The following is a 12,923-nucleotide window of genomic DNA, read 5'->3' as shown; positions in this document are numbered from 1 at the left end:
TAATAATAATTCTTGCATTTGATATAGCGCTTTTCACGTCGGGAGGACGTCCCAAAGAGCTTCACAGAACACACTGTAAAGTGAATTGACTGTATATTTGTGGGCGAACGCGGCAGCCAATTGCGCACAGCAATGTCCCACAAACAGTCATGGATTGAAAATGACCAATTTATTATTGTTTTTGGTTTTGGAGGGATTATTATTAGGCTCTGTGTGGAGTAAGGAAACTTGCCCAAAGTTTCGCCCTCTGCCTGGAATTGAACTCCGGTCTCTCACTTGCAAAGTGAGTGCTCTAACCACTGAGCTACAGGACTCCATAAGTAGGAACCTGGTTGTTAGTCGATTGGTGGATCGCTTTCCGGGGGTAATAATGCCTTCAATACTAAAAAAATAATTTAGTCACGCAGTCCACGGCTGTTTGTGGGACACTGCTGTGCGCAAATTGGCTTCTGCGTTTCGCCCACAAAATACACAGTCACTACACTTTACAGGATATTCCGTGACACGTTTTGAAACGTCTCAATGATGTGATAAGGCACTGCGTCGAACGCGAGGATTATCATTATTATTATTATTATTATATCAAATGCCTGAATTATTATTATTATAAAGCATCTCCCTTTAAAAAAAATGCAAAATCTATCGCCGCGGCGCAGAATAGTTCGGAAATTGCAAGCGTTTTGGTGAAAATTAGGAGTGTCTATTGTGACATGAGCTAAAATAGCCGCTCCATTCTGTTCCCTTTTGGGGTGATAGTAACTTTTGGCTGTTTTTTTTGGCTCAGAAGCCTCTTCCCACAGACAATAAGTTGCTGGAGACAATTTCTAAGCTGTGGGAGTGGTGATGGTGGGGGGTGAGTGGGGGGGGGGGGGTGGTTTGGTGGGAGAGGCTGGTATAGAAGTGCTTGGAGCCAGTATTGCTGGAGGAGCCAGGGAAGGCAGAGTTCTAGCTGGGAAGTGGGAGAGAGAAAGAGAGAGAGAGAATGAATGAATGAGCTTTTGTAAAGAGATGCTCACTCCCCATTGATCAAATGCAAAACACACTGATGGAGGGATCACAGGAGGGAGGGAGTTGAACCAGTCTGGTGCTGGAGTGCGCTGTGTGGTCAAGGAACTGATGAAAAGCAGGGCATTATTTTAGCTGGATTGTGGCTTGAATCAGTGAGTGTGACAGTGACAGAGAGAGGGAGAGGGAGGAGAGCTGGCTATGCATTTGTGAGATGCTGGGATGCAGCTTGCAGCAGGCAGAGTGAGCCCAGACAGTCAGTAACAGCTCCAGGACTGAACAGGACAGATGCTCTGATGCTGCAGAACAACGCCTTTGTCTTCATCAGCAGCCAAGCTTCTCCACACTCCTCTCCATCTTCCTTCAATGCATTGGGATCTGCACAGGGGAGCAGTCTGCCCAATGGTGCTTTTTATCACCTGTTTCCTTTTCGCTTTAAAGGTAAGAAGAGACCAGTTTTTTGGACAATCAGGCTGCACTGTTCTGTGGTTCACAGGGCAGAGTTGGCTGAGGATCCTCTCCTCTGGGTTAAATAGCCTCAGCAAATGTACAGAGTCTCATTGTTGTCTGGTGCAAAACATCTGCATGGGTTGGAAAAATGATCTTCAAATGTTTCCCCCCATCCCACCCAAAAAAGATTTTTGGTGATGCAGAGAGAAAGAGAGAAAGAGAGGAAGAGAGAGCAGTCAGTTCCCCTTCTGGATGTGCTCTCACCATTAATAACAAGAGCTGACACAAAAGGTCGGTTTGCCATAATATGCTTCCAGGCACACAATGAAGTCACTTTCTCCCAGACTAATGTATTCCAGCTTGCTACTGCACCCCAGTTATACCCTCACCCATTGCTCTTGTGTGCCTGGTTTCTGCATCAGACCACCCTCAGCCAGACAAATGCTCTGCTTCAATTCCATGCGTATCTTTTTGATGTATATATATTTATAGATAGATATAAATTGTGTTTGACTCAGTGCCATCTCTGAAAGATAGATCCTCTGCCTTTGATCAATACATGCAGATGTTTTAAATCGTTCATCTTGTTCTCCAAAGTGAGGTATTTTGGATAAGTAAAATCCAGATAAATAAATAAAAGCATTAAATACTGCAGTGTTAATGCTAACCTGTACATTTACCTGAGTTAAACAATAACCCGCCTTTATAAAGCTCCTTTTGGAACTATGTTTCGCCCACAAAATATACGGTCAATTCAGTTTGCAGTATATTCTGTGAAGCACTTTGAGACGCCTCAAAGGCGTGATAAGGCGCTGTATCAAATGCAATGATTATTATTATTATGTTTGCTTTTTATATGAGCTCCATTAAGGTTTTTTTTTACTTGGACAAAAATGTTTTTTAAAATGTATTTTAAATGGTTATTAAAATGGTTGTGCATGGAAATGAACACACTGAATGCACAGCATTCAGTTTTGAATTCTTGGTACTGTATTTTCCCCAAAATATTTAGATTGATGATAAAAATCCACCATTTGCATAGACAACAGCAAAACTATGTTTAAAAAAATGTGTCTGAATACAGATCTGGGTATTTTGGGGCACCTCCAGGACTCAGGGTCAGTAAGTGACATGCCCATGGCAGGGTAGGATATAATGTTAGTGCCTAATCAAGTTAAGAAGGTTTTGGCTCTACTGCTATTTTCTTAACATAGCATTATTAAAGCCATTGGTATTTGCACACACACACACACACAAATACCTGCCCTCTGATTCAAAGAGATTACGACAAGAGAATATCAGATTTTAAGCTAATAGTTTTTGTGAAATATAATGCGTTTACCAAAGAAAATTGAATAAAACCTTAATATCAAATTGGAAATTCTGGGTGTGCTGCAGACACTTTGAATTTCATACCATACAATTCAAGTGCAAACATTTTCCTTTCTGTTTTGTAAAACATTTCATTTTGCTTACCTATGTAACACTAACCTAGATTGTAGGCCCATTGTCCAACATAAAATATCATGTGTTTTGGGGAAAAAAATTCCTTTGAGGTCTGTTTCACTAACATGCAAACGCTTGTGGCCTGCTATAGAGTTGGTTTTGAATGTGAAATGGTGTGTGTGTGTGTGCGCGTGCGTTACATGTGAGAAATTACACTGGTTCTGCTCATAATTAAGAGAAATAGATTTTTTTTTCAATTATGAGTCAAAGCTATTTACCAGCAAAAACTGGTGCTGCAGACCTTGGAGTATGCTCATTACTGTAAAACACACTTATCCATCTCCTCCAGTGGGATAGTTTGTGTGTATGCATTGTTTGAATATGCATTGTTCCTTAGTAAAGGAAGGACTTTATAATTTTCCAACAATTTATGCTGAAAGCTTTAAGCCGCTGTATAATAGCTAAAATAAAATGATACATCCAATGACGCACAATTTCTTGTGAATTGTTTAGACGCATTATAAAAATTGAACTTTTAATGGAAAATACCGAATGTGTTCGAGTGGCCAACTTCATGAGTGATGAGCATAGAGTCACTATACAACAACATGAACTTGCATTTACATAGCGCCCCTCACAAAGGGTAGAGTGCCAGAGCACTTGACAGTGGTGGAGCACGACACCGAGGCGGGGGGGAGGCATGGATGAGGCATGGTCAAAGAAGAAGGTCTTCAGGCACAGCCTGAAGATGGGGAAGAATGGGGCAGAGGGATAGAGGAAGAGCGTTCCAGGGCATAGCAGCTGAAAGCGCGGCCACCAATGGTGGAACGGAGGGCACGAGGGACAAGCAGAAGGCTGGAGCCAGTCGAGCGGAGGCAGCGGATTGGGGAGTAAGCAGATCGGAGAGATAGGGCTTTGAAGACAAGTATGAGTATCTTGAAATTGATCTGTTCAGCGATAGGGAGACAGTGGAGCCTGGCTAAAACTGGTGTGATGGGGGTTCGGGAAAAGGCTGTCTGGCTTTTGCATCCACAATTGGAATCTGCACAAATTTCCCTTTGTTTAGAATTATTAATATTTCACTTAGAAGTTCAGGACTGGGTGTCATGTTATGGATCTGAGTCTTACAGTCCAGAAAAGTTCCTGGGTCAATCCCTGGTCTGTGCTAAATTAAAGATTCTTCACTGGGACAGCAGCAGGGTGGCGACAGTTAGTGTCAACACCTCTAAGCGGGAGTATATATGTGTGTGTGTGGGGGGGGGGGGGGGATGGGGTGGGGGGAATCACACAGAGACCTTGCTACTGATGGATATCTAATGACTGCTGCAGAATAGTGTCAGCGTATGATCGCAAAGCGAGCATGAGATTTCACTCTGCTGAATGTCCTGTGACCGAATGTACCAACAGACAGCAGTCAATATATGGGCTTACACCTGAAGACTTATTTAAAAGCCATTGCCTATGGAATTATAGTGTAGAATAAGTCGGTGCCTTCAAGGCAGAATCAGAGAAAGTTGCAAGAATAGTTCAGGAAGTTACACATTATTTTCAAAATAAATCTGTTGTCCATCCAGAGCTTCAGGGGTATTGTTATTGTTAATGACTATATCCAGATTGTGATTAAATTGCCACTTTTGAATCAACTGTTTATTAAATGTTAGCACTGACTCACTGTTTAAGCAAGAGATTTAAGATTAAAAGTTCTTGGATAAGTTCAATATTTTCGATGATCGGACTCCCAGTTCTTTGTTAGTTATAGTGATAAACTAGCATTTTGTGTTAGGTGGGAAAACTGTGATTGTGCTGTACATAGTTATACAGAGCTCGTTCTCCTTAAACTCAACCCTAGATGAGAGTGATTCAGAATATGTTGTTTCGAGTTCACTCCAAATCACTCAACAAGTCACATCCATTCCTTATTATAAGTGGAGCATTAATATGGTATCATATTCTGGAACCGAAATGAACTCTGCACTTTTTAGCATCATGTTTATCTGCGTCAATTGTGCTACTTAATTTATGAGTTAGTTTCCGGAAACACAGACTTTGAGTCAGAAGAGAGTTATATCCTATTCACTCACACAACCATTAGAATTAGTGTCCAATGGTTTCTAATGAGTTTTGAACTTAATTACGATAATAATAGACATAATAATATTCCTTACATTTGATATAGCTCCTTTCACATCAGGACGACTTCTCAAATCTCTCACAGCCTTTAGTGTAAATTATAGTGACACAATTTGTAAGTGAGTAATGGCAAACTAATTTGTGCACAGCAATAATACTAGGGCGTGAAATTTGTAACAGTTCATAACTGATTCAATGTAATAATTATCAAATCAAATCTGTTGTTAATTGTTGCAGATTACATTTTTTCATTGTATTTGTGCATCCTGAACTTTAATATCTCCACCCAGTTCTAAAAATGGATTCCTGGAATAATATTTGGTTGATATTCTCAGATATCATCCTTGAGCTGTTAATAAACTTGTACAATAAGAATAACCACTCAGGAAACATACTACAGAAAAAAATGTTGGTCACTCAATCCACGACTGCTTATGGGACACTACTGTGCACAATTGTCTGCTGCGTTTTGTCCACAAAATATGCTGTCAATTCACTTTAGGGTATAGTCTGTGAAGCACTTTGTGAGGTCTCAAATACGTGATACAGCGCTATATCAAATGCAAGGATTATTATTTATCATTATATTATGCATGAACAATTGGCCTCACTATCTGAAGGTATGATCGAGTGAGCAGTTGACGATATTGACTGGAAGGTTAGAGGCCAACATCTTGATCTGTGTTGAATTAGATGACTTCGGCCATGATAGCAAGTGGAGACCCACAATTGGTCTGAGCGTCTGAGAGGGAAACAGCCATTGTTATTATTCAGAGGCTTCAGGTTTAAGAGAGCAGCTGTTGTATGGGTGTGCGAGGACAAAACCAGACACTGCTATCAAAAGCTCTCCATGTTTGAATACCCTACTAACACTCAATGTCAAAGCTCATACATGAATAATAGCAACGTGGGTGAGATACCAGTCATCTAGTATCCATGGAGCAGTAATCCAATCAAGGGCACACATTTAGTCCAATGACCCGAAGAAAGGAGATAATCTGATGGAGAATCTTTTTTTTTAAAAAAAAGTTACTTGAAAAATAATTACAACATTGGGGAAATATAGGACAATCTGTACATTGATAGGAACTAAACACTCAGTTGATAAGAGCATGCTGTTAGACAGACTTCATTAGAGCCACTACATTCGTTACTTTTAGTGTGTGATTATTTCTTACATCATAATGTCGCTAAATGACGGGTAATGAAACCTCATCACATGATTCTGAAAGTGTAATAGAGATGTGAATGCTGGATTCTTATCCAGTGCATCTTTTGACACACAGTGAGCAATGTAAATCAGAATATACCCAGAAGGTTTTTAAGCTTATTTTTTTGATATATGTAAGGCATCAAACAACTGAATTGATTAAACACAAGTTTGCTTTCAGGGGTACAACCAACCTTGGATGATCAAGAAATGGGGCAGATGGAGCAGTAAATAATTCTGCTAAAAGGGTGACAGTTTTAGGGGTAGTGCAATCATTAACACAGTTTAACTTATAAAACTGATATCGCGCCTTATCACGTGTCAAAGACACGATATATCAAATGCAAGGATTATTATTATTATTATCATTATAGTTCCTGGGTCTAGTACGTCTAAGGAAGCGTCCCAAAAAGCGTGTGCACAATCTATGTGTGGGGAAGGAATGTACCGTAAACAACGGAATGTTTTTTGTATGGGGAGAAAAGGGAATAATTGTAACCGAAGATGTTGCGCTTGTTTTGGATTTCTGTTGTACTAAATAGTATATTTGTGGAGTCCTGTAGCTCAGTGGTTAGAGCACTCGCTTTGCAAGCGAGAGACCTGAGTTCAATTCCAGGCAGAGGGCGAAACCTTGGGCAAGTTTCCTTACTCCACACAGAGCCTAATAATAATCCCTCCAAAACCAAAAACAATAATTAATTGGTCATTTTCAATCTACGACTGTTTGTGGGACATTGCTGTGCGCAATTGGCTGCCGCGTTCGCCCACAAATATACAGTCAATTCACTTTACAGTGTGTTCTGTGAAGCGCTTTGGGACGTCCTCCCGACGTGAAAAGCGCTATATCAAATGCAAGGATTATTATTATTATTATTTATAAATATATATTTTCCCCATAATATACAATTAGCGTCATTGACACCAATTTTTGAACCGTTGGCCAGTGCGAAACCAATGAATACACACTTAGAAGATGGAATTGAAAGGATTAGTTGAGGTACAGATCAGCCATGATCTAATTAAATGGCCGAACAGGCTCGAAGGGCTGAATGGCCTCCTCCTGTTCCTATGTTCCTATGAAAGTGAATGAGGTGTGCATGATCACTGGATTTCAGCAGACTCTTGAGAACATAAGAACATAAGAATTTTCTAGGCGAAAGAAGACCAAGGTCCATCCAGGTCTCCTTCCACCATCCTAGCATTCGCATGTGATGTGATATATCCTGTATACCGAGACATTATTTCCTAGAAGTCTATCTAATTTATTCTTGAAAGAATCAACACTTTCTGCTTCCACCGTCTCTCCAGGGAGGCTGTTCCATATGTCTTCTAAAAGTTGAAGCACAGGTTGGAAATGTCCTGTTGCGCTGGACCCATCACGACAATCACACGGCGCTGTGTTTAGCTTTTGCTTCTTTTTCGACAGACGTTGACTATTATTCTTGGCTGCTGTCATTCTTTTTGATATGACTTCAGAACAGCAACAGTCATGCACAACAGTGAAGGCTTCTGAACCCAGGCTTCTGAAACTAAATTAAACGCTTTGTGCAAAAGGGCTTTGTAATACTTTGTAAAAACCCTCTTTTATCCCTACTCATTATCTATTGCATATTAACATTTACACAAGAGTGATTTTACTTATTAGTTTGCAACAAATCTAATTAAGTTTTCAAAGCCCTGGTTGTATATCAGCAACGTAAATCAGAATATACCCAGAAGCTTTTTAAGCTTATTTTTTTGGACATATGTAAGGCATCAAACAACTGAATTGATTAAACTCAAGTTTGCTTTCAGGGGTGCAACCAACCTTGGATGATCGAGAAATGGAGCAGATGGAGCAGTAAATATCAAATGCAAGAATTATTATTATTATTATTATAGTTCTCTGGGTCTAGTAAGTCTAATGCCTCATTAGAAGTGAAACACTAAAAACGTCTGGCTTCCAGTTTATCATGTCACCGCTAGCATCCACTCCCTGTTTACTGTACATATGCACGCACTGAATAAGAAGTGACTTGAGGAGTCAGAAGTTGGCCATTTCTTAATGTGGGAAGATGGCAGTCAGTGCCCAAAGCCGGGGGCACCATGTGTACAAATTAGCGCAATGGCACCAAATTTGAACCGCTGGCCAGTGCAAAACCAATGAATACATACTTACAAGATTCTGGGTTTGATTCCACAGTTTGCTGATCAATGCTAATGCTTTAAGAATGGCAACGCAGGCAAGATACCGGCAGGTGTTTTTTTCTATGGAACTGTAGACTGTTGTCAGCCTTGCTCAGTTGGTAGTAATAATAATTGGTACTCTTGCTTCTGAGTCAGAATCCTGTTGGTTCGAGCCCAGTACCAGAACGCTGGTATTTCTGTGCACTGACGGGGGAGGCTGCATTGACAGAGGTGCCGTCCTTCAGATGAGACAACCCGATGTTTTGACTGCCCGTTCAGGCGAATGTTAAAAATTCCCTGACACTACTTTTAAAGAGAAGGGAGTTTCTCTTGGTGTTCGGGCCAACAATCTCCTGAAAAAAATATAGTAAATGACTTTGTGGCTGTAGGACACTGTCTGACGCATTTGCCTACAAATATGCGACACTATACTTCACAGTAAAATCATGTGAAACCCTTTAGGATGTCCCCCTGACATGAAGGGCACCATATCAAATGCAAGGATTATTATTATAATTAATACCCAGCACGAGTCTTTGGTGCCTTTAGGAGAAAAGAAAAGAGAATTATAGCAGCAAATGAAAAAAAATCATGAAGCAAAATAATTTAAAGAAATAAAAACAAGACCTTTCTGCCCAGATATTGGGAGCAAGATTCCTGATGAACAGTTGTAATCTTTGGAATATATTTTACAATCTATTCTGTGAAGTGCTTTGAGAACTCTCATTGACATGATGAGGTGGTATATCAAATGCAAGGATTATTATTAATATCTTTAGCAATAAGGAGATAGCGCAGAGGAGATTGTCTCATAGACAGGTCACACAGTAGAACGATGCTGTACAAAGCATCAATTTTGAAAGTAAGCACACAGGTGCATATACTTTATTAACCAGTGAGATTTTTTTAAGGGTTAGCAAGGTTTGTGGTCTCAGCTTTACCTTGAACAAATAGGATTAATTTGTCTTCCTGAATAGAGTTTATTACCCCCCATCCCCCCCCCCAGATTCCTATTGCTTCTTCACAAGGTTATGAGGCTACTCCGAGCAATCAGATACTGTTAATAAAACACAGAAATGCAATTGTTTACTGCTGTAAATGTTTCCCACTGTGTGAGATGAGGAAAACTGAGTCATGCTTTATCTGAATTGTAAGAACCCTTTGTAAATTCTTTATCATCACCAGTCTTCTGCATTAGTCACGAGTCGGTTTCTCAAGCGAACATACTGCATCTTTGTCCTCGATATGGATTAAAATATAAACCAGTCAAAAATAATTGCACATAGAAACGTGCTATAAAATGGGTCAGCTTTGGTTACACCTCTTCCTTAATCCGATTTGCTCAGATAAAACACTATCTCTATTATGAGATTATTCGATATACTGGCTGTTTTCTTCTTACTTCGGGCACCTACTGTACTGTTATTTTCTGGAACATTCACTGCAGAAAGCATCACATTGGAATACACAAGATGCATAGTTCCCGAGGACAATGAAGTATATTAAAAAATCAATCCAGTCTTGTTAGATAACGGTCACGCTATAGAAATGAATTACCGCTTTATTTTTGGGAACGACGCCACAACCCTTCACTTTGTGTTTGACATGAAATATTGTTCTGAAAAGAGGATCCTGGTTCCGTGTGAATGATATGCCGAGTGCATCTGATTTATATGATGCTTGAGTTACTGCTCAAGCGAGACCTCAAGCAGGGTAGTAGCTCATTAAATCATTTCGCGTTCAATAAAATATGACAGCAAATCTTCAAAAAGAGCATCTTTGAAAAATTCAATTCGGAATCAATAATACTAAAAATAAAACCCTCTAAATGTATTTCAGACAGTTTGTCCAATATTAGGTAAATTCGGTGAATTACGGGCATCCATATATTAGGTCTGATTGCTGTTGCATCATTGAACAGTATTATGGACTATTGCAAAAATTATGCCAAAAGGAACCTTGTCAGTCAGTGTTAAGGCTGGAAATTATGCAGGGTTGATTGGAAATTGGAGAGGACTCAAAAGTAAATTTGTAAAACCAAATTTTGCGTCAATGAAATTTCAAACTGTGCTGCACGGAAATGAAGTCACTGCCTGTTATGCAGATGCAAGTTACTGGGCTGATACTCACAGTAAACTTCCATATACAAAATGATAGATTTTCACGAGGACATATATTGTCTGTAGCCAGATTAATTTCATAACTTTCAGTCTCTCCCCATCCCCTCTCCCTCTTTTCCCCTCGCAGGCTCCAGCCAGCTCCACAGCCCCCACCCAGCACACCCCACCATCGGCAGTCTGGCCTTCAGCCTCTCTGTCCTCACCCTTTGGAACCCATAATCCCTTCTCCTCGCTCCCTATCTCGCCTTCTTCAAAGCCCTCCTCTTTGACTGTGCCTTTGGTCGCACTCCGACCCTTACCCTCCCTGCCCTCCACCCCTCCTGATCCCAACCCCTAGCTCGGGTCCAAATCTCTGACTGTCCAGCGCCTTGGGATTTCCTCCCGACATAAAACGCGCTACACAAATGTAATTGGTTGTTGTTGTTGTCAGTGTTGTTGCCTCTCCCTCTTTTACCCTTTGCCTCTGGCCCCAGATTCGCTCCCCTTGCTCCAGATCATTAGCGAGTCTGTTATGTCTAATTGGAGCATTTTGGCAACAATTACAAAGACAACACGGCAAAAATAACAAAGTGAGAACAGTGGTAGGATCAATGGAGAATGCAGCATTTTTTCATTAAGTGTGCGAGAGGGGGAAGGTTAGTCCTACTTAATCACTCATATTACGCAGATGACCCCAACTATCGCCAGCACTCCAACCCCCTCACAAAAGCTTTATTGGGATCTAACTCCCACCAATGTTCAGGAACCAGTTACGTCCTGACATCCAATGTCCTGCTAATACATTCCTGTTTCTGAATTCCTAGCCCTTATTGCCATGAATTTGCGAACACAGGTACATTGAGATCTACCATGATGAATTGTAATATAAATCGGGCTCACACTGATGCAGTCCTCAACGAAAAACAAGCGGGGCCTTACGAGGTGGGCCTAGAAAACCCATTTGGTGCAGTCAAATGTACTGCAGGGTTCTGTGAATGGCTGGCTATTCTCAGCTATCAAGGCTTTCGTGTTAAATTCAGCTCAAGTCAATTTCACATCGCCCTGCAGGGCAATGCACAATAGCTTGCATTGTAGATCTCTATTACTGTAGAAATGGACGAACAGAATATTTATTTGTGCAACGTTTAGCTGTATTATACATAAGTTTAAAAGCACAGTTCCTCCATTCTATAAAGTGCTTTGATGATTTATTGATATATACCTGTTCAGAACGCTGTAAAATAAAGAATCTGCATTAATGACTCAACTGGTGGTTGTGCCTTATCATGCATCAGCCAAAAACAAACCACTTTCCTTTCACTCTCTTTACTCTTTGAAGTTCTTTGAAGGTCAATGCGTGAATGATGCATATCATAATTTAAGAATGCTTGCGTTAATAAAATAATAATAATCCTCACACTTTTCACATCAAGAGGATGTCTCAAAGTGCTTCAGCGGATGTATTGTAAGTTGCAATGGCTGTATATTTTGTAGGCAAACACAGCAGCTAATTTACCCACGTCTCAAAGTGCTTCACAGAATATATTCTAAAGTGAATCAACTGTATATTTTGTGAGCGTAATGGGGCAGCCAACTGGGTTCCTACTTACTGCTAGGTAAACAGAGGCACTTGGAGTAAGGAAACTTGCCTAACATTTCGCCCTGCCGGGAATCGAACCCAGATCCTCTCGCTTGCAAGGCGAGTGCTCTAATCACTAAGCTACAGGACTCCACTGTGAGGCCTGAGATCTGACTCAGTGAGATTATCAGAAAAATTGTAAAATAATTTAATTTCATAACACCAAGAACCCAGTGCTGTACGAAGAGCTTCTGTCACTTCGCTGCCAGAGAAGGGTTAAACCATTGTTAACTTAATGCATTTCACAGAACCACTGTCCTGGATTTAATTAGTTGCTGCATCTACAGAGTCAGTAAATCAAATGTCAGTTTATGCCCCATGAGCACCAATGTTATTTCACAGCTTTCAGGACACTGTATAAAGACGCTTTCTGACCTCAAACGAAAGCCTGATGTTTCTTTAAATAACTAAATGAAAAACACGATGGTAAATATAAAGCATATTCCACAGCTACCAGTAAGATATTGTGCTTTGCAGAATTAGGTAAGCAGGAAGCGTCCCTCCAGGGAGAGAGAGCGCATTCCGTTCCAACTATCTATCTCTGGAATTTCCGTGTGTAGGTGGGATGCAGGGAATACTCAGTTTGGTTTGGTTAATCTTAAGCACGGTGATGGGTTCCTGCACCCCCCAAAAAAGCAGTAAGATGTAGCATTTTACAACCACAGAAATTTATAGCACAGAAGGCAGCCATTTGGCCCATCAGATCTGTGCTAGATCTTTGAAAAAAGCAATCCATTCAGACCCATTTACTTGTCTTTTCCCCCATACCACTTTGGAT

At 40.5% G+C, this 12,923-nt stretch overlaps 1 protein-coding gene across 1 annotated transcript in view; it reads left to right on the top strand.

The window, feature by feature from the left end:
- The first annotated feature begins 875 nt into the window (after positions 1–875).
- The window catches only part of ptpro (protein tyrosine phosphatase receptor type O), a 59,622-nt gene continuing 47,574 nt past the window's right edge, over positions 876–12,923 (top strand). The window contains exon 1 of the mRNA XM_007904181.2: positions 876–1,446. Coding sequence (XP_007902372.2) covers positions 1,372–1,446 — 75 coding nt within the window. The 5' untranslated portion in view covers positions 876–1,371. The remainder of the gene's footprint in view (positions 1,447–12,923) is intronic.

This window comes from Callorhinchus milii, unplaced genomic scaffold (genome assembly GCF_018977255.1).
Source record: "Callorhinchus milii isolate IMCB2004 unplaced genomic scaffold, IMCB_Cmil_1.0 Scaffold5, whole genome shotgun sequence".
Taxonomy (NCBI): Eukaryota; Metazoa; Chordata; class Chondrichthyes; order Chimaeriformes; family Callorhinchidae; genus Callorhinchus; species Callorhinchus milii.
This window is presented reverse-complemented; position numbering and strand designations above follow the sequence as displayed.